The sequence below is a fragment of the Bufo gargarizans genome, chromosome 5 (genome assembly GCF_014858855.1).
Source record: "Bufo gargarizans isolate SCDJY-AF-19 chromosome 5, ASM1485885v1, whole genome shotgun sequence".
Lineage (NCBI taxonomy): Eukaryota > Metazoa > Chordata > Amphibia > Anura > Bufonidae > Bufo > Bufo gargarizans.
This window is the reverse complement of record NC_058084.1, coordinates 104,140,914-104,162,912: the sequence shown is the minus strand read 5'-3', so window position 1 is coordinate 104,162,912 and position 21,999 is coordinate 104,140,914. Positions and strand designations below refer to the sequence as shown.

The 21,999-nt window shown below is 46.6% G+C and overlaps 1 protein-coding gene across 8 annotated transcripts in view; it reads left to right on the top strand.

Annotated features, from left to right (window-relative positions):
* NCOA2 (nuclear receptor coactivator 2) overlaps positions 1-21,999 on the top strand; it is a 219,506-nt gene that overhangs the window by 171,224 nt on the left and 26,283 nt on the right. For all 8 annotated transcript variants that reach the window (XM_044294633.1, XM_044294634.1, XM_044294636.1 and 5 more), the window contains 6 exons: positions 2,584-2,761; positions 2,853-3,023; positions 3,242-3,343; positions 4,801-4,938; positions 8,972-9,119; positions 10,939-12,187. In XM_044294633.1, the coding sequence (XP_044150568.1) occupies positions 2,584-2,761; positions 2,853-3,023; positions 3,242-3,343; positions 4,801-4,938; positions 8,972-9,119; positions 10,939-12,187 (1,986 nt within the window). The remainder of the gene's footprint in view (positions 1-2,583; positions 2,762-2,852; positions 3,024-3,241; positions 3,344-4,800; positions 4,939-8,971; positions 9,120-10,938; positions 12,188-21,999) is intronic.

The window sequence follows — 21,999 nt, the reverse complement described above, 5'->3', positions numbered from 1 at the left end:
TCTGCTTAGTCAGCCCCGGTGTAAGCTAAAAGCAATATCTGATTAAAGGGATCTCCTCTGAAGGAAACAAATATATACGTGGAAAAGACGTCCTTCATTGTCCGGTTATTGAGAAAGCTGGATGTTTTCCAATATGGCTGCCATTAGAGGTCTCAGCTGAGGTGTCATGCAGGTGCCCCTGACACCTCAATGGCAAGTATTATGTAGAGGTATATTCCTACCATAAAATACTATATTCTTGTGAATATCGTGAAAAATGAAGGTCCAGATTTATGAAACCTTATTAGTGTTTGCTAATCCAGTGAAGTTATGACATTTGCTTACAGAGTATGGCGCCACCTAGTGTTCAGAATGTATAGCAGTATACACGTCCACAGCCTTGTCTCTGCGTAGTGATCGTCTGTTCACCGTAGAGCAGCTCATTTAAATAGCTTTCTGCCCTACTTGTGAGGAAATCAGAGTCTCTGCAGACTGAGAAGCTTCTGCGGTGGAAGCGAGTGGATTTTCAGCTGCCAGAAGGGGAAGGACACTGATTCTGTCCAGAGCCTGCCCCTGTATGTAATGCTGGGAACGCTGCCAGTTACTTTAAACCGCTTTCAGCAGCCTTTCAGGACTTTTGATATTATTATGAATCATTAGATAGCCCTTTCAGCAGACAATCCCGCTCTCACCGTTGTTCAGTGTTGCTCTTTAGGAAATTTGCTCTTTGGGTTTTCAGGAATAGTAGCTAACAAAATCTGTTGGATTTGTAGAGGTGGCCATTGTGGTTGTCACCCAGTTGTTCGAAAGCGGGTAGGACTAAAGCTGCCATATGTCTGCAAAGGTCAGGGGAAAAAAGGATCAGACAGGCGAATTTCATCATATTAGATCCTTTTGGTCACACCGGAGGTAAGTTGCCTCCTGAGGTGCTGGCAGCTCCCCTCCCCTTTCAGAACACATGCATGCTCAACCTGACTTGCAGGTGTATGTGGAGGTATAGCGGTTGGTCCAAACAAGTCTTCTGCCAGCAGCTATCTAAGGGCTCATTCACACGACCGTATGATTAAGTCTGCATCGAATGCTTCTATTTTGCGGACCGGTTGCGGATGCGTAGTTCTGTTCCACGGCCCTGCAAAAATTATAGAGCATGTCCTATTCTTGTCCGCAATTGCGGACTAGAATAGGCATTTTCTGTCATAGTGGCGGCCATGTGCGGTCCGCAAATTTCTGAACGCACATCAGCCGGTATCCGTGTTTTGCAGATCTGCAAAACACTACGTTCGTGTGAATAAGACCTAAAGTGATATGGTCAGCTTAAACACCGCATGTGACCCCCCAACTATCCGACCGTTTACAGACTGGGATCGGAAGAGCGTTTTAGCGAACCAGGGTTGAAATTTGAAAGGGTAAAAAAAAAAAAAAAAGTTGTACAGCCCCTTTAAGGAACAGCAGAATGAAATGAACTGGCTGTGAGCACAATCCACCAGTATATCAGGTAATCTAGGAGTGGGTCAGCGATAATTGCTGTATTACATTGTTATTTGACTGTAGTTTTGTTCCTTTCCTCGATTTCAAGCTTTGGCCCCGCATTGTTAGTCATAACATGTAGGTGTGGACTGCAGGTTCTTCATTCTTTATGGATGCCAGTTTAGATGAGTAAACAGATGATTCACGGCACTAAACCCACTTGGAATGCAAACTTATTATTGGAGTTGTTTTTCTGGGTGATTAAACACCAAATAAAGATTGATATTAAGAGAGAATTTTTTTAAATTTAGTATTTAAAAAATGTTAATACTTTACAATTGTATTGCCTTTTAGTGGTTTGGCTGCTCATTTTGAATCTTTATGTCCTGTTTCTGTGTTAGAAGTATATAAGTGGCTTCCTAACTGAGTCTCAGTGATAGGGGGACATGGTGGTCCACAGGAATAGAAGAAAGTGAATATGTCACCATGAAAATGCAGTCCAATCTGGACGCAGCATGTTGTAGACTGATGGACACAAGCGTCCCCGTTTCCGACAGCCCCATAGAGCTGCATGGTGAGACGGCACTCATGTGCGACCACCAGTCATTCGTAAGGGGGAGCACAGACCCCCATTCACATGATTGGCGAGGCCTCCAGCTGTTAGACCCCTGCCGATTAGAAACTTATTCCCTATCTTGAGGATAGAGGATAAGTTGTCTTAATGGGAGGGTCCCTTTCAATGAATAAAACCTGTTATGCTGAATCTTTCAACAAGTCTATATATCTTGTCTGCTCAACTTCTCCTCCTCCTCCTCCATATTGTGATGCCCACCGTATGTACGGTGTGGCAGGTTCACTTTAAATAATGCAGCAAGCTGCGGTATTTTGTCCGGTCAAATACCGTACAAGGGACGTAACTGAAGACATCCTGGTGCATTCTGAACAGATTGCTTTCCATTCAGAATGCATTGAGACGAAACGGAAGCGTTTTTTTTTTTTCCGGTATTGAGACGCTTTACCAGATTTTAATACCGGAAAAGAATAACGCTAGTGTGAAAGTACTCTAACACAGCTTTAAGGCACAATGTGATTGTAATCTGATGACCAGTCTTGGTTTCTCTCTCTCTCTCTCTCTAGGCCTTAGATGGGTTCTTTTTTGTGGTGAACCATGAAGGGAATGTAGTGTTCGTCTCTGAGAATGTGACTCAGTATCTCCGGTACAACCAGGAAGAGTTAATGAATACCAGTGTATATAGCATATTACATGTCGGAGACCACACTGAGTTCATCAAAAACCTGCTGCCAAAGTCTTTAGGTAACAAGCCTCATCTGATCTCTGCATTGGTAACTGTTCAGGTTTGGAGAACGTCTCTGACGTACATGTTCTTCGTATTTTCTGTCCACAGTTAATGGGGGACCTAGACGTAATAGCCATACCTTTAATTGCCGTATGCTGGTGAAGCCAATAGCAGAGTGTGACGAGGAAACTCATGACAGTCGGGAAACACACCAGAAATATGAAACTATGCAGTGCTTTGCAGTATCCCAACCAAAGTCCATTAAGGAAGAAGGAGAAGGTATGGTTATCGCAGGACTCAGCAGATAAGGGACTCTCAGCTTCATATAATGTGCTCAAACTGGTCTTCACTAGGATCACTTACCTTTTCATTAAAGTCATTAGGCCAAGTTTAGCTTAGATTGTGTACAAATAAAGTCATCATGCGCTTCTATGTGATTGTTCATATAGTTTGAACGCCTCCTTCTTCTATGAAATAATTGTTTCCCTCTTTTGAAGATTTACAGTCTTGCTTGATATGTGTGGCCAGAAGAGTTCCATTGAAAGAAAGACCTCCACCTCCTCCCTCCGAAACATTCTCAACTCGTCAGGACTTGCAAGGTAATCTTTCACCCTGCTGTCAATTACCAGTAAGCATATTGCAGTATTTTAGGCAGCTATTTGCAGAGCTCTAACAGTGATGGACATGACTCCATTTGGTTGGTTCAACATGATCAACTCTATTAAGGCAGGCATAATGCCTGGTAGGGTTGATCATGCTGTGTAAAACAATCTTTTTTATCAAAACTGGTGTGGAGGAAAACTGGCTTATTTGCCCATAGCTAACAATTAGATTCCACCTCTTATTTTACAAAGGAGCTCTAAAATAATGAAAGGTTAAATATGATTTCTTGCTTTAGGCAACTAAGATAGTTTTCCTTTACACCAGTTTTGATAAATCTCCCCCTTTTTGTTTTTATATTTATGCAAATCAGCAATTTCAAGCATCATGGGGCTGGCCTGAGCCCTTGGTGCACCAGTAACACCACTCCTCTGTGCTGTGTGCACGCCCCCTCTTTGATTGACAGATGTCCAGCATTAACACACCTCTGTACTTTCATATTTCTCCACTGTTCTGAAAATAAAGATGGATGTTCTGTGTTCTTGCTCGCTCCTGTTGTGAAGCGCCAAGTTGGCTCAGTGGATATGATGAGCTTGGGAAGTAGCTTTGGATCCACTGCACTGCCAAGTCACTGAGGCAACTCGGCTCTTCAGGACAGGCGCGAGGATACAGAATGCCCATCTTTATTTTCAGGTTCAGAAACCATGCAGCCATATGTAACCACAGAGGTGCGCCTAGCATGCCTACATATGACCACACTGTTCAGTGGCTGTACTGCTGGACTTGGATTCCTGTCAATCCAAGGGAAGGGGGATGTGCACAGAGCACAGGAGAGTTGTGTTAGTGATGCACCAAGGGCTCAGACCAGCCCCTTGGTGCTTAAAATTGCTTATTTGCATACATATATAAAAAAAAGAAAAAGATGTATCTGCTGCAGTACAACTGCAGAAAAAGGAAAGGTCTCATTTCTTACATAAAATAAAATTCCTCTTGCATCCTCTGGACCATCAACGTGCTGGATTATTGGGCTATTCACACACATACCCCAATCAATAGCATAGACCATTGTATGCTTACACTGGCTGGAGGCAATCCCAAATTGTATATTCCTGTTACGAGCTGTGCGACAAAATTGTGGCTGTGAAAAGTTGCAATTGTTAGCTTTTTTTTTTCTTCACATTTGCTTACCACTTTTGGAAAAAGTGGACAGGGTTTAGCAGAAAGGGGTGTTAGAGATTTTCCTATAATTTACTGACTTTGATTGCTCATGTAGAATTGCTTTTGTGGCACATAGAGTGCTACCAAAGTCTCATCAAATTTCTTAACAGGCCCATTATTATTATTTATATATGATAGACTTATACATTATTATTTTTTTAAGCATATAAGTTCCCCCTAATATATTTACTGATACAATATGTCAGACTGTAGAATTACAGTTGCCTCCTGCTTTCAGGTAAAATAACCTCGCTGGACACAAGCAACATGAGAGCGATAATGAGACCAGGCTGGGAGGATTTAGTGCGGCGCTGTATTCAGAAATTCCATTCTCATGATGGAGAATTGTCTCTCAGCAAAAGACATCACCAAGAAGGTAACAGAGTTGATTCTGGCGTTACAGCTTTGAAAATGATAGTAAATTTCACTTGATTTTATTAAGGGTCCATTTACACGTCCGCAATTTCGTTCCGCATTTTGCGGAACGGAATTGCGGACCCATTAATTTCTATGGGGCAGCACTTCCGGGTCCGCAATTCCGATCCCGAAAAATATAGAACATGTCCTATTCTTGTCCGCAATTGCGGACAAGATTAGGCATTTTCTATTAAGTGCCGGCGATGTGCGGTACGCAAAATGCGGAACGCACATCGCCGATGTCCGTGTTTTGTGGATCCGCAAAACACACACGGGCGTGTGAATGGACCCTAAAGGGGTTTTTCAGGAATTAAAAAAATTTAAATACTTAAAGGGAACCTGTCACCCAAAAATCGCCTATTAAGCTGTTTACAGTACCTTATAGTGCTGTATAGTCGTTTCCTGATGCACTTTTTGTTAGTTTTGCAGCATGTATGCTCAGTCAGAAATCGATGTTATATTCAGCTGCTGCCCCGTGCTTCAAGTCAGGCTTGAAGTCACGGGGGCAGCGGCCTCGGCGTCTTACATGGCCCTCTCCCCGCCCCCTGCCTCTGTGACTGACAGCCGAAATCCGATTCCGGGACCGCGCTCAACGGCCGCATGCGCAGTAAAGGGCGGCAGGAGCGCGGTCCCGGCTGCCGCGCGTACTACGCGCCGTCTTACTTTCGCCGCACTGCGCATGCGCCCGACATCCTGTATCAAACGCGCCCGCGCCCGGCATCTGGGCGCGGGCGCGTTTGATACAGGATGTCGGGCGCATGCGCAGTGCGGCGAAAGTAAGACGGCGCGTAGTACGCGCGGCAGCCGGGACCGCGGGGCTGCAGCAGTCATACACCGAATACCTACAAGTTGTATTCGTGGTAGCCTTGTATACAAACACCCGGAGGAGGACCAGTGACACTAAGAAAGGCAGGGGAAGAAAGAGGTAGTTATATAAGCATTCAGTGGCATGAGGCAAATTTTGTAATTAACTTGGAAAAACCCTTTAAGGGGGCATTCACAGTTTCGGTCAGCATCCGTTCGACACTTTTTGCAGGTCGGAGGCAGGCTCATTCATTTCAATACACCTGTGTGCTGGGCGCATCCTGAAGTCCGTTCCGTGCCCCCCACGGACAAGAATAGGCATTTCTAAGAAAGGGCGGAGCAGCACTGATCTGCAAAATGCAGAACGCACACAGCCGGTATGCGTGTTTTGCAGATCCGTAATTTTCAGACCGCAAAGAAAATACAGTTGTGTGAATGCCCCCTAACTGTACTTTTGGTGTTAGACTCCCTTTAACATGAAAATATCACCAGGAAATTCACTGTTAAAGTGATTCTGTCACCTCCCCTCAGCCAAAAAACGATTTAAAAGCAGCCATGCAGCACAGCTTACCTGGATTAAGCTGTGCTCTTTTATCTTGAAATCCGTCCAGCAGTTACTGCAAAAAACGACTTTGATCGATATGTAAATGTGTCCTGAAGGTGCCCAGAGGGGCGTTTTTTTCTTCCTAGTGAGCCCAGTACCGCCCCTCTTTCAGTGCCCAGCCCGCCTTCCTTGTACTGTCTAACCGCTGCCCCCAGCCTGCCACAGCCTCTCCTCCCCCTCCCTCACGCCGAACGAAGTCTCGCACAGGCGCAGTACCCACTGAGGGCTGCGCCTGTGCGATCAGCAGGAGACTGAGGGCGGCAGCTTCATCTTCGTCACTGGGCATGCGCCGAGCCCAGTGACGTCCGATATTAGCTCTTTCCCTCAGTCAGCCTGGTAGGAAGCGCAGAGGATTGCCGATCGGCTGCTGCACCCTGCGCTTTCTCCAGTCTGCCTGCCACAGTGAAGACGGCCAGCGATTTCTTTCCCCACCCTCCCTTCAGGAAAGAAATAAGTATTTGTTTTTGCTCAGTGAAAATGTATAAATTCAGTAAAGCTTTACTTAATATAATAATACCTAATTCGCCCCAAAAATACTTATTTCTTTCCTGAAGGGAGGGTGGGGAAAGAAATCGCTGGCCGTCTTCACTGTGGCAGACAGACTGGAGAAAGCGCAGGGTGCAGCAGCCGATCGGCAATCCTCTGCGCTTCCTACCAGGCTGACTGAGGGAAAGAGCTAACATCGGACGTCACTGGGCTCGGCGCATGCCCAGTGACGAAGATGAAGCTGCCGCCCTCAGTCTCCTGATGATCGCACAGGCGCAGCCCTCAGTGGGTACTGCGCCTGTGCGAGACTTCGTTCGGCGTGAGGGAGGGGGAGGAGAGGGAGGAGAGGCTGTGGCAGGCTGGGGGCGGCGGTTAGAAAGTACAAGGAAGGCGGGCTGGGCACTGAAAGAGGGGCGGTACTGGGCTCTCTAAGAAGAAAAAAACGCCCCTCTGGGCACCTTCAGGACACATTTACATATCGATCAAAGTCGTTTTTTGCAGTAACTGCTGGACGGATTTCAAGATAAAAGAGCACAGCCTAATCCAGGTAAGCTGTGCTGCATGGCTGCTTTTAAATCGTTTTTTGGCTGAGGGGATGTGACAGAATCCCTTTAAACCAAGCACAGTGCCTTGTTGGGCTAGCTCAGCTGAATGTAGTGAACGGACAAGTTCCTGCTTGGTCATCTCGCCTAGCCCTATAGATCACAAAGGCGTGGGAGGGACTGGCAGGGAAAGCAGGGGGAGCACGGGTGCACAGGGTGGCTTGGAGCCCCCCTCTGTGCACTTAACTGCTCGTTTGCATCTAGGTTAAAAGTGCTTTTTCTCCAGAATGATGCAACGGATTGCAAAGTGAAAAGTATCATTACATTCAGCCGAGTTATTACAAAATATCATGCCTGACTTAACAGTGAATTTCCCGGTGACAGACTCCCTTTAAACTGTGTCGTAGATAGGAAGGTTCAAACTGCTGCAGTCTAATTCTATGCTGCCTGCCCTATGTCTTACATTTTCATCTTCAGTGTAATAAAATAAGACATTTATCTAAGAAAAGAAAGCATACGAATCCGGTGAAGACTAGCAGATAGTTTTGCATCAGAAGCGAAGCAAGTTGTATCTATAGTAGCGAGCGTTAGGTTTCTGTGTTATTGACACAGTGGCCATTCTATCTAAAATGGAGAGTAGAGAAGGAATCCAGAAATGAAAAAATTGTCTTCTCCAAAGTCTTGCTGCATCTGTGGTCGGACTCAAAGCTGAAGATTATTCCTGCTGTTTACCTTAACTTAGATTGACAGTCTTAGGCATTATCGCTTGTTACTGCATGCCTTCTTCACATCACGTAAAGAGCGGTACATTAGAGGTATGCCTTGGGAGGATCTCGCGGGATATCTCTCTCTCTGTTGGAAGGCTGCAACGTATCCTACTGGATAAGCGTACAGTGGGCCATGTCGCTAATAGTCTCCCTGTATACCTTTGTTTGGAATAGTGCAGTCTACTATGCTGTCTCACTCCCATACAGCAAAAAACAAATGTGTACCGGAGGACTAAGGACCTTCGTTTGGCCTCCCTATGGATGTATGGAGCCCTATCAATATGTTTGTCATATATGCCTGGAGATTTTCTGAGGACATACACCAAACGTAGGGTTCCATTGTCTAATCTTTCTAGTTGTACTGAAAGGGCTTCTAGTGGCGGGTTTACACAGCCCTATTGTTACGCGGATTATCGGGGGCGAACGCTATTTTCTTATAATCTGTCTGTCAAAACGCTGGTTCATCGGATGAAACAGTTGTACAGGCAACTAAATTATCACTGCTGCCCAGATACCATGCAGCTGAGTGATGGCAGTAGCTCGTACTGTGGAGGTGATCGCTGCATGTAAATGTAGCGCTTCACCCCCACTGAACGAGCAGCCAGTTGTCGGAAAGAAACACTTCCTTCGTGATAATCAGCTGCTCCTTGGAGCGTGTAAACCTGCCATGAAGCTTGTTGTGAGCATTGCTGCCTAGCCTGGGAAACTTTACACATGCCGCATAAAATATACCAATTAATACATCCGATTAGCAAATTTTAATATTGCCGTCATCTCTTCTTCCTTCAGTTCTCAGGGTAGGGCTTGCTTTAAGTCCTATATACCGATTTTCATTGTCTGACGGCACGGTTGTCGCTGCCCAAACGAGGAGCAAGCTCATCCGCTCTCAGAATACAAATGAACCTCAGCTTGTAATATCCATTCACATGCTTCAAAGGTAAGGACCTATGGGGCTGCCTATTTCTGACTTGGTCAAGTGACTTATTAGTATTATGTATGACCAGTGTGTGTTTGGGATTTACAGTGTCTGGCAAAGCAAGTCAAAAAAGCAGTGTATCCCTGCATACAGAAACACTAATGGACCATTATTATGACTGAGTGCGTGTTTGTCATGGGCTACAGGTGCAAGGCTTGTCGGGTGTAGGGTTACAGAGACCATGGAACCAAGCCTATGTATGGCTATAAGCTTTTAGGACTTGAGCGCCTGTGTGTGAAGATTTGCAGCACTGAGCATTTGCAAAACAGGTGTTGTTTCGTAGCTGGGAATCTATAGTTAGCCGGCTTCAGATTGTCCTCGCTGCGATCAGACTTTTGTAGCGGGCCTGTTATTCTATGTCAGAGATCAGCAACCTTTGGCACTCCAGCTGGCGTGGAACTACAACTCCCAGCATGCACACTTACTCAGCTGTTCCTAGAACTCCCACAGAAGTGAAAGGAGGATTCTGGGAGTTGTAGTTTCAGAACAGCTGCAGTGCCGCCGGAGGTTGCTGATCCCTGTTCTAGTTAATGACTTGTTTTAAGATGACCTTACTGAGGTTTACACACTTTGACTATTTTGTCTGATCTGAACTTATAATCGCACTAAATTCAGCACATTTATTTTTCCTCTGTACAAAAAAGCTTTTATAAGTGTGTGTGTGTGTATGTATATGTGTGTGTGTGTGTATATATATATATATATATATATGTGTGTGCATTTTTGTATTATCTTTAACATGGCAAAGACTGATCCGTCTTCAACACCATTGAAAGTCAATGAAGGACGGATCAGTTTTCTATTGTGCCAGATTGTGTCAGTGAAAACTGATCCGTCCCCATTGACTTACATTGTGTGCCAGGACGGATCCGTTTGGCTCAGTTTCATCAGACGGACACCAAAGCGCTGCAAGCAGCGTTTTGGTGTCCGTCTCCAAAGCGGAATGGAGACTGAACTGATGCATTCTGAGCGGATCCTTTTCCATTCAGTATGCATTAGAATGTAAACTGATCCGTTTTGGACCTCTTGTAAGTGCCCTGAACTGATCTCACAAACGGTAAGCCAAAACGCGAGTGTTAAAGTAGACTTAAAGGGATCTTCTCATTTCAGCCATTTATGGCATATCCACTTGATATGTCTGGTCAAGTCGATCCTATGGGCAGAATTACAGAAATGGCCGAGCTCACTGTGTTGTTGTAAGGGTCCATTCACACGTCCATGAATGTGTCCACACCTGTTCTGCAATTCTGCGGAACGGGTGCAGACCCATTCATTCTCTGAGGGGCAGAAATGGATGTGGACAGCACACAGTGTGTTGTCCGCATCCGCATTTCCTCCGGATCACTGCCCCGATCTTCTGGTCCGCGGCTCTGGAAAAAAAATAGAACATGTCCTATTCTTGTCCAGAATTGCGGACAAGAATAGGCAGTTCTATGGGGGTGCCGGCCGAGTGTATTGCGGATTCGCAATACACTATGGACGTGTGAATGGACCCTAAACGTGACATCACTGCTGCAGTCGGCTAAACATTGCGTGGCAAAGAATTGCTGTAATGTGAAGGAGATCTGTACAAGGATTAGTCTCCTTGTCATATACTCGGGATAAACCTTGGTGTTTCTATGTGAAATCTGTGGAAATAGGTGGCAAGCTCCTTATTTCTATGGCATAGCGTGTGAACAGGTTTGTGGTCCGTTCACATGCGTGAGATGTAGATTTTGTTGCATAATCTCGGTGAGCAAAATGATGTATAAATTATAATATTTATTTTTTTGTCTCCCAGAGAGCAGAATATATGTGGAATGAATCAGGACATGACTGGACAAAACATGGGTAAGACGTTAGACCCTCTTTCCAGCAGCCCGGCTCATCACGCAGCGTGCGGCGGGAACCCTGGTCAGGACATGACCATAAGTAGCAATATGAATTACGCCATAAATGGCCCAAAGGAACAAATGGGCTTGTCATCTGGCAGATATGTTGGCTCGGGAGGGATGAACCATGTCTCCAGCATGCAAGCTGCCACTCCTCAGGGTAATAACTATGCACTCAAAATGAATAGCCCTTCACAGGGAAGTCCTGGCCTGGGCCAGGGTCAGCCTAACTCTATGCTTTCTCCAAGGCATCGTGTAAGCCCGGGAGTGGCGGGAAGTCCTCGGCTGGCACCCAGTCAGTTTTCCCCTGCAGGAAGTTTGCATTCGCCAGTTTGTAGTAGCACAGGAAATAGCCATAGTTTTGCCAATAGCTCTTTGAATGCACTTCAGGCTCTTAGTGAGGGCCACGGGGTTCCTCTTGCCCCACCCATGGCATCACCTGACCTGAAAAGCGGGAATGTACAAAATTCGCCTGGTAGCATGAACCCGCCCCAGCTGAGAAAAATGGGGAGTGTGGACGCTAAGGAATCTTTCGGGCTTTATGGGGAGCAGCCTGAGGCTGGAGCTGTGCAAGCAGAGACTAACTGCCGCCCATCAGACCCGAAGGATTGCGGTGACAGCATGGCTCCTGGTGGGGACAAAATGGATGGGCCCAACAGACTGATGGACAGCAAAAGCCAGACAAAACTATTGCAGTTACTTACCACCAAATCTGATCAGATGGAGCCCTCACCACTTAACCCTTTGGGAGATACAAACAACAAAGACTCCTTGGGACACTTTGCAGCGAATAGTATGTCTGCCTCAGCACATGGAACCTCACTGAAAGAGAAGCATAAAATTTTGCACAGACTTCTTCAGGACAGCAGCTCGCCTGTTGACCTGGCCAAGCTCACAGCAGAGGCCACTGGGAAAGAACTGAATCAGGAGTCCAATAGCACAGGCCCTGGCTCTGATGTTGCTATAAAGCAGGAACCAGTCAGCCCCAAAAAGAAAGAAAATGCACTACTTCGTTACTTGTTGGATAAGGATGACAGCAAGGATAATCAAGCCGATATCACGCCCAAGCTGGAGCGCCTCGAGAACAACCCTGGGAACTGCACCAGGCCGGCATCAGTAAAGATTGAAAAAGAGGAGCCTGTATTTTCATCGGATCAGGTAAGAACAGATAATGTGTGTTTTTTCTGCAGATATATATTGTACTTGGTGGTTTGCTTGAGATGAGTTATTTAATACGGTTTGTCTGATTTTGCTATATTGATGACCTAACTAGGATAGGTCATCGGTATCAGATCAGAGCACTGCCAGCACCCCAGCCTATCCGCTGTTTGAAGAGAACGCAGCTCGTACGTGCGCTGCGCTTTGGTCACTGTTGATATTGCAGCGGTGAGCAGTGTAATTACAGCTCCAACGTCCCATTCACTTCTATGGGACGGCTCCTTCCTATACACTTGAATAGAGGTGAATGGGGATGGCGGAGTTGTAGTTACACTGCTTGTACGAGCACTGCGTTCTCTTCAAACAGCTGATCTCTGCAGCACTTGGGCCCCCGCGGATCTGATTTTGATGACTAGAGATGAGCAAATTTCATATTTTGAAATTCGTTCACGCTTCGTTTACTGGGAAAAGGTGAATTGCATTATGGATTTTGTTACGCCTGACCATAACACAATTCTGTGACAGAGTGCCTTTAGAGGCATTCCGTTATTCATTCCATCATAATAGAAGTCTATTGACTGCAAAACGGATCCGTCCCATTTCAGTTATGCAGGGGAGTCCTCTCCTGCATAACGGAAACCGGACGGATCTGTTATGCAGCCCATAGACTTCTATTATGACGGAATAAATAACTGAATGCCTCTAAAGGCGTTCTGGTCTGTGGTAACGGAATCCATAACGCAATTCACCTTTTTACCAGTAAACGAATCGCGAACAAATGTAATAACCGGAAATTCGCTTATCTCTATTAATGACCTATCCTGAGGATAGATCACCAATATAACAAAAGCGGACAAAATATTGGCTTTTTTTGGAAATATCAATTTAGTGATGCATCTTTGAGGTCCTGTCCCACCTCTCTTGGTATGTCTGCACTTGCATTCCCCATGTAATAATACTGGTGCACCTATTCTTATGCCTCTGTTATTCCTGATAGAAGTTTATAAATGAATTGCCAGCAGTTGGCGGTGTACCCGCACATTCTTGCACTATGCAATCAATGCTGCCAGTCTGACTGTGCAAGGACTCGCCCCTACTGCTTACTCCCAGCTGGAACTTTATTGCAAATTGTTTGCAATTTATTCCTAAACTTCTAGTTGGAATAATAGAAGAACGGCACAATATAGTGCCTGATGATGAGATGCTCCATAATTATTACATGAGGAAGGCAAGTAGTTACTACAACAGACATGTCAGGAGAGGTGACGGGTCCTGTTTACAGGACCCCACTGCTCGCAGCCATGTGTATACAGCAAGACTATCTACATCAGTTATGAGCCATCGTGTGCAGAAATCATATGACTACATTGTCCATGTTTTGATCAGTGGGGGTCTAGGTGCTGAGACCCCCGCCATTCACAAATACAAGGGGCAGAAGCCCTCCGGTGTGTGGCCCTGCTTGGCTGTCTTCAGATTGTGAAGAAAGTGATGTTTGGATTCATGTATATCTATGGACTTTCATGAATCTGTACTCAGCCCAAGCAGAAATGATGGCACCTTCAAAGCACATGGCCTCTCTTGGTCGGCTGCAGGTGGACTAGCTGTGGCTGCGGGTATTGCCAGTTTCCTTCAATTCTAGAAAACTCTCTTATGTTGGACACATGCCATTTAAAACTGCTCCGTTCTTTGTAGTCCTTGTGGTCGAGCACAACTTCACAGTATGGGGGGGGCGCCTTACATGGAAGAAGCAAAGTCACAACTGCCTTTTATCATACGCCAGTGATATTAATGTCTAATTACCACAAAAGGGGTTATCCCATGATGAATGTACGATCTGAATATCAGACCTCGTATAGTATATGACAGTCTCTTTCTAATAAAGCCAAAACTAGCCCTGAAAAATACTAGGCAGTCAGATGGGCCAAATAAATCACTGTTTGGATTGGAGCCTTCTTTCCCTTCGTGGGTACCATGTACTGTACAGTCTGCATGTTGTCGGTGCCTTTGTCCTTACTCGTCTTGCACGGTTTCAGCAGTAGGTGTCGATCCCCCTGGTTCTAAAAGAGAGAAATTATCACGTGATCTCTCTTACAATTTCCTGTGGTCTTCTACAGCGCTGGCTCTTTAACTGCTCTGCTGCCAGTCCGCCTGATGCAAATGTACACCGCCCACTGGCCCCGGGATCACTCTCTAGCTGCCGTCAGTACCGCTGTACGTCTGCTGTTGTGCCGGTTTTTCTTGCTTTTAATGATTTATCTGGATATGGCATGTATTATCAGTACATTCTTTCACGTGATGCTGAATAATTGGTATTCCTAGGCAATACATGTAACCCAGATTTTAGGCTATGACTAGATGGCAACTTGAATGCTGTTCATGCCAAATGTTGAATGTGGTCACTAGGGCTTCAGCTATCGACTATATTTTTGTAATCGAGTATTCTCTCGATTAATTCAATGATTAATCAAGTACTCTAATAACATAACAAAACAAAAACATTTTTAAAGAACATTTTTCTTTATAAAAATTCATCAGCTCCTCCATCGGGCTCCCCCCCCCTCTAGCCTAGTTCCATCGGGTTCCCCCCCCCCTAGCCTAGTTCCATCGGGCTACTCCCCCCCCCCCCCCCCCTCTAGCCTAGTTCCATGGGGCTCTTCCCCCCCCCCCCCCCCCAGCCTAGTTCCATGGGGCTCTTCCCCCCCCCCAGCCTAGTTCCATGGGGCTCCCCCCCCCTCTAGCCTAGTTCCATCGGGCTCCCCCCCCCCCTCTAGCCTAGTTCCATGGGCTCTTCTCCCCCCCCCCCCCCCAGCCTAGTTCCATGGGGCTCCCCCCCCCCTCTAGCCTAGTTCCATCGGGCTTCCTCCCCCCCCCCCCTCTAGCCTAGTTCCATGGGGCTCTCCCCCCCCCCCCAGCCTAGTTCCATGGGGCTCCCCCCCCCCCCCTCTAGCCTAGTTCCATGGGGCTTCCCCCCCCCCCTCTAGCCTAGTTCCATGGGGCTCCCCCCCCCCCCCCCCTAGCCTAGTTCCATCGGGCTCCCCCCCCCTCTAGCCTAGTTCCATGGGGCTCTTCTCCCCCCCCCCCCCCCCCCCCTCTAGCCTAGTTCCATCGGGCTCCCCCCCCCCCCCCCCTCTAGCCTAGTTCCATGGGGCTCCCCCCCCCCCCCCAGCCTAGTTCCATCGGGCTCCCCCCCTCTAGCCTAGTTCCATCAGGCTCCCCCCCCCCAGTGCCATTGAAATAAAGTACTTACCTCTCCTGTAGGGGTGCTGCTCCACAGCTCATCCCTCTTCTCTGCGCGCTGCACTGTCGTCCTGACGTCACACAGCGTCTGGTCATAGTGCACTATGTCCCGTTGATGTGTCAGGAGGACTGTGCAGCGTGGTGCGGGTGACCATGGAGCAGTGAGAAATAGCAATTGCTTCACTCACGCTCCATGGTCACATGCATTGATAATTTTTTTGTGTTGAGTTACTCGATTCAATCGAGTAATCGTTTCAGCCCTAGTGGTCACGCTGAATTGCAGCCTGATTAATCGACGTAATCTTTCCCATGTCAATTATTTTAATGATTGTGGTTACTGGCGGTGTGTCCGGTCTGACCGGCAGGTGATACAGCATAGTATTATATCTACCGCTCCAGAATGCTGCTTTGGACTGCTGGACTGTATGAGCAGTAATTTATGCCTATCGTCATATTAGAGTCTAAACCTAGAATAAATCTACATAAAAGTGTGGAATCCGTAATTTTAGCTTGGCCTATAGCCCATTCTCATTCCCCAGCAGCATTCACATACCCTGCTTGTTCAGTGTCTGCCCAAAGCCTGTATTTTGGGAAGTGCTTTCTTTGTGAGCGGCCCTGTAACCCTCGGCAGGCCGGGGAATCTGTGACTGCATTTTACATCATTTCTTTCTTTGGGACTTCTTGGTGGGGTGTTTGACTATTTGACGCTCAGTTACCAGAGTTTTAATGTATCTGTAAAAGTATTTTAGAACCTTCTTAATGGAAATGCTCCATTATGTACAGTATAAGGCAGGGATCGGCAACCATTGGCACCCCATCTGCTGTGAAAGTACAACTCCCAGCATGCACAATTATTCGGCTGTTCTTAGTGATAGAGGATTCCGGGAGTTGTAGTTTCAGAACCGGAGGTTACTGATCCCTGGTATGGGAAGTGTTCATATCTGACTAAAGCTAAAACCGACCCTTTTATGGCTGATGGGGTGCGTCCGGCAGTGTTTATATCCATCAAATGTGACCGCTTTCATTTCCAAATGACAGAACAGAAAAACGGAAGTGCGGGCGCAGATGTGAACAGGACATTAGACATTTTTCTGAACTCCCGTCCCTCGGTACTGATGAGGAGCAAAAACTTTAAAGCTGTGCTGTCTACAGATGGGTGTCTGATTGTATAATGGGTCGGACGTTGTCTTACAGGGCAGGACACTATAGGGCGGTAGACTGTTTTCTTCCCTCTGGAGTACTGCTCATTTACATGTTGCCTTCCTACACCAGCTGGATCTGCATCGGTTTGTAGTTTTTATGAATGGAGGGACTGACTGTATAGAAATGATACCAGATGCAATAAGAACTGGTAGCACGGTGGTTAGCACTGGTGCCTTGCAGCGCTGGGGTCCCAGGTCCAAATCCGACCAAGGACAACATCTGCGTGGAGTTTGTATGTTCTCCCCGCGTTTGTGTGGGTTTCCTCCGGGTACTCCAGTTTCCTCCCACAATCCAGACATACTGATGGGGACCTTAGATTGTGAGCCCCACTAGGGACAGCGAGCGATGATGATGTCTGTAAAGCGCTATATAAAGGAATAAAAGAGAGAAAAAAGCTGCTTTTAAATATGCAGCAAGACACAACAGCGCGGCCTGAGACATAACAGAAGTATAATCAGATTCAGGGCAGTTTCTTCGCATCCGTCTGTGTGCCGGCGTGTCCTTCCTCAAGGTTAATCGCAGGTACCCACTGTTCTTTACATGCCGGACAGAAACTTTGCTGACCGGGGATTCAATGGGAATTGTCTGCTGAATAAATATAAAAAAGTTAAAATGTTTGTTTATTTTTACCAAGTGTTATATTCATGTCTTAAAGGGCTATTCCCACGTCACGCAGACATGTTTGAGATTGGAATAACTTTATCATGCCATGGCTAGAGATGGGAGCAGGCTGTGTCATCCAAGGGTTATTCTTTCTGATCTCAGCCATGTGTGACCTAGATTGGAATAACCCTCTAACGTTCCAGTGGTCGTTACTGCGCAGGTGCTCACTGTTAGTGATATGGTGTTTTTCCAGTCCAAGGATCGTGCGCATGCTCATATTATGGCACCATCTTGTACTGAGCTACGATAGGACTGCTGTAGAGGTGCCTGAGCCCTCGACTATATCTCCACACACCTCCAATTTCTATGACGGAAAAAAAAAATTGTCACATGGACCGTTCGCATGGAGGCCATCAGAGGCTTTTACTGCAGTGCACGGAGGTAGTAGAGTTGTTTCACGAAAAATATTCTACCTTTTTCAAAGCTGCAGCTCCATATGAATACTTTTGCAGTTGCATGTATTAAAAATTGACTTACTTAATAACCTCTATCTGTATAGCGCCACCTGCTGATTGTTCTTTTCCTTATTTCTCTGTCCATCCGTCAACTGCCACCCGCCATATTTACTGTTAGAAGCAGTGACGCGGAGAGGGCTGCAGTGGAGAGGACCAGCCTCCTGAGCCTTAGGCCAGAAGAGCTTTTTTCACAGCAATGAATAAGCTCTCTGGGTCCATGTGAGGCACTGGGCTGGTTCTAGGTTTTACAGAGACACATTGTCATGTATTATATGAAGTCTGATTTAATTTTTTTTACAATCATCATTGGATAACCCTTTAAGCGTGCCTTCTATTGTAAATCACAAGGAGTCATTGCTACAGATTAGTAAAAGTACAATATTTTGCAGACTTTAAGAGACGACTAGGATTTAGAGGAGGAAAATAAGAAAAAATAAATATTTTCCATCAGACCCCCAAGTTCCATTTGTCCCCCAAGCTTCGTTAGCCTCTGATCAAACCCCCCCCAATATGCTAATTTTTGGAGAAGGACCTGTATATGTGGTTCTACATTAGAAGACAAAACAGAGGTTTTTAGGATCTTGGAGAACTTGACTACTGGTTAATGCTGACTGCGGATTGTTCCCAGAAATGTTAGACCTGCCTCTCGCATACAAATTGTTCATCTTTTCATGCAAATGGAAAAGGGCCGTGCAGCATGTTTCTGTTCTTCTCCCTGGATGGCTGACATTTCTCTAATGAGGCTAAATGACTCTTCTACTTCCCCTCTCATTAAAGAGTGAACACGTCTCGATAGTCGCTGGGAATGTACATTTCAGATGCTGGATTCAGATAGGGTCCAGCTGAATAAAGCGGCCGGCACATAAGTGCACCCACAGGTACAGGAGGAAATGTCAGCGGCACAGCAATCTCTCCCAGTTATGCAAAGCAGCTTCCATGGCCTGATGGGAAGTGACAGGCGATGGAGAAGCCTGCCCATTCATCAGCCTGCGAGACCTGGGGAAGTTGTGGGGAAAGCGGTCCTCTCTAGGTCAGGGGCTGGTTTGTCGCTTGCTTTTCTCCATTGCTGGTAGTGCAGTCGACCACAAGCCTAATGGTGGCCGTACACCTGGCCAAACAGTCCTTCAGCCAACAGCAAGTCCTCAGGACTCCCTGCATTCGGTTCTGCCAAGTGTGCATGTATTCTGGATAGGCAGTAAGGAATAAGCTGCTTGCTGGCAGTTGATCTTCCCATGAGAGCAAAAGGGCAGCCATGTTGAAATCCAATTTGCCCGAGCCTCTTTCCCCCAACATTTGCCATTGGGTAGAGTCTGGACACCCCTTACACAATAACAACATTTATCGACCACACTTGTCTCGTGCGAGAACTGGGGGAGACAAAGATGCCTTTTGGGGCCCCTATAGAAGACTTTTTCAGCCTTTTGGATTGCGGTGTGTAACTGGAGGTGATTAAGGTCCACATTGGTACGTGGTCACTAATATCCATCCAGATGCAGCATCTCAGTTTGGGGCAGTAGCACACCCCTGTAGTTGTATAGAGAGATAATAAATCTTGTATCCTGGAGGAGGTGTCAGCCCAGCCTTTCCTGCCTCTGACCGACCTGTGATACCCTAGGCCAGTGGTGGCGAACCTACGGCACGGGTGCCAGAGAGGGCACTCAGAGCCCCCTCTGTGGGCACTTGCGCCCTGGAAAAAGTCTAAGGCATACCAATATGCCTCAGACTTTTCCTGCCATTCATCAGCGCAGGGCGCACTATGAACAGCACAGGCAGCACATTGAATGTAGTCAGGCTATTACAGCTACATGATAAAGTACATGGAATGTATATTATATTGGACTATAGTATTCAGGTTAAATTGGCTTGTTGGCACTTTGTAATAAGTGGGTTGTAGGGTTGCAGTTTGGGCACTCTGTCTCTAAAAGGTTCGCCATCACTGCCCTAGGCCCTGCCTCTGAGACACCGGTGGGATATACGGTATGTCATGATGCTAGGAGCAAGTATTATGGGTGAATGCTGTGACATGGCATTGATTGGATTTTATTTTAATATTTTGTGAGACCGGGAAAATGGTGTATAAAGGAGAAAAAAGTTATAGCACAAAGTGTAACAAAAGTATTTTTAAAGTTATGTGAGTATCAGATCGGCAAGGGTCCAACTTATCTCCTGTCCATTGCTCATTGTGGCAAGATGGATGCCCCCATAGTCATTTCTGGAAAGTAAAATGAAAAGAAATTCTACAGTTAAAATATTGATTAGAAAAAAGAAAGATGTTGTCTCACTTCAGCAAATAGCATTTATAATGTAGAGAAAGTTAATACAAGGCTCTTACTAATGTATTGTGATTGTCCATATTGCCTCCTTTCCTGGCTGGATTCATTTCCCCATCACGTTATACACTGCTCATACCCAGGACCACCCTGAAATCCAGCAGCGGTGGTCATGGCTTACTAAAGGGAAAAAGCACCTGCTCTCTGGTGACAGGGATTTACACAGGAGTGCACATAGGACGGTGCTTTTTCCTATAGTGTGCAAGCACGACCACCACTGCTGTTTTGCACGGTGGTCATAACCCCTGTAAACGAGCAGTGTATAATGTGTTGGAATAACCGATCCAGAAAAGAAGGTAAAATGGACAATCACAAAACATGAGTAAGGGCCTTGTATGAACTTTCTCTACGTGATAAGTGCCATTTACTGAAGTGAGACATCCCCTTTAAGGGGTTAATGTGATAGTCCTGCCTTGTGCTTCCAATGTCTATTACCAAATTCTGATTATTTCTGTGGAGGGAATGGCGTTCTCCTGGTTTGGATCCATTGTGGCCTGTGCGTCATCTGTTGGTATTTTGCCCCCATGAAAGCTCTGCAGTTACTTTAGATGTTTTGTATGATTAAGCTGTAATGATTATCCCTCCTTATGTGACAGAAGTACTGTTTGGGTGATCCGGGGGTAGCAGTGCCATCTGGACCACTTGGCTGTTTCTGTGCTTTTCAAGAAGTGTTCTGGGCCTTGCGCGTCTGCTGTTTCATTGAGAGCCATCACTAGGACCCGGCGGCCCGGATTACAGCTGGTTATGTTCTAGAATAGGCTTCTTGCTGTGCAGCAGGTTCAGTGCGTGCACAAGGACAGAGCCAAGAAAAGCTGACACGGAGGCTGAGTGCCACTGTTAACCCTTCCCGTGCTGCTGCCTCTCAGCCAGTGTGCTCGGATTGCTCTCCGTCGGGAATATGCCAGCCTCCTTTCTGGCTCTCGCTGTATGAAGTGCCGTTCATTCATTGAGGTGGTTCACCTGTCCCTAGATGACCTAGATACTTCACATCCTCCCAACATTGTCTTCTCGCAGACGCTGAGCGTGCTCTCACGAGGAGCGGTGTGACTTGCTGACGTCAGTGCCTCTGATGACTGCCATCTCCCCGCCCGTGCATTGATGGCAGAAACGTCACAGCCCGGAGGTCACGCTGCTCCTTTGGTCTGCGCTTGCTAAAATCTCCTGTTTAAGTAAAAAGGACTACTGTAATATCTACTGTGGCTTACCAAGGTGGGCGATGACGGTGTGACTCTGGCACTATTAGAGATGGGGGCATTGTTGGATGAAACCGTTAATAAGCCGCTAAGAAGCAGAAAATGTTCTTTCCCTGTCACCGGCCCGCAACTATTACATCTCGTGACGTTCATTCATATTAGTTATACCAGGGATGCTGAAACTGCGGCCCTCCAGCTGTTGTAAAACTACAACTCCCACCATGCCCTGCTGTAGGCTGTCTGGGCATGCTTGGAGTTGTAGTTCTGTAACCACCGGAGGTTGGCATCCCTGCGTTATACTATTTCAGCCCCTTCCTTAAAGATGTTTTCTAAGACTTTACTACTGATGACCAATCCTCTGGATAGGTCATCAGTATCTGATCGGTGGGGGTCCGACACGTGGGACCCTGCCGATCATCTGAGAAGGCAGCGTCGTGCGCAGTAGCTCAGCAGTCTGCTCACAGCTTTACCTAGGCCACGTGACGTCACGTTCATTGGTCACATGACCATTGAAGTGTGTGGGGCTGAGCTGCGGTACCAAGCGCAGCTGCCATGAAATAGACTGCGCTTTGTGAGCAAGGGAGAAGACCGCGGCGAGCGCCGGACCTCCACCAATCAAATATTGATGGCTTATCTAGAGGATAGGTCATCGTTAGTAAAGTCTCGGAAAAACGCTTTCAATCATGGGGGATGTTGCTGGACTGGGAAGACCAGTAACATCCCATGTGGTG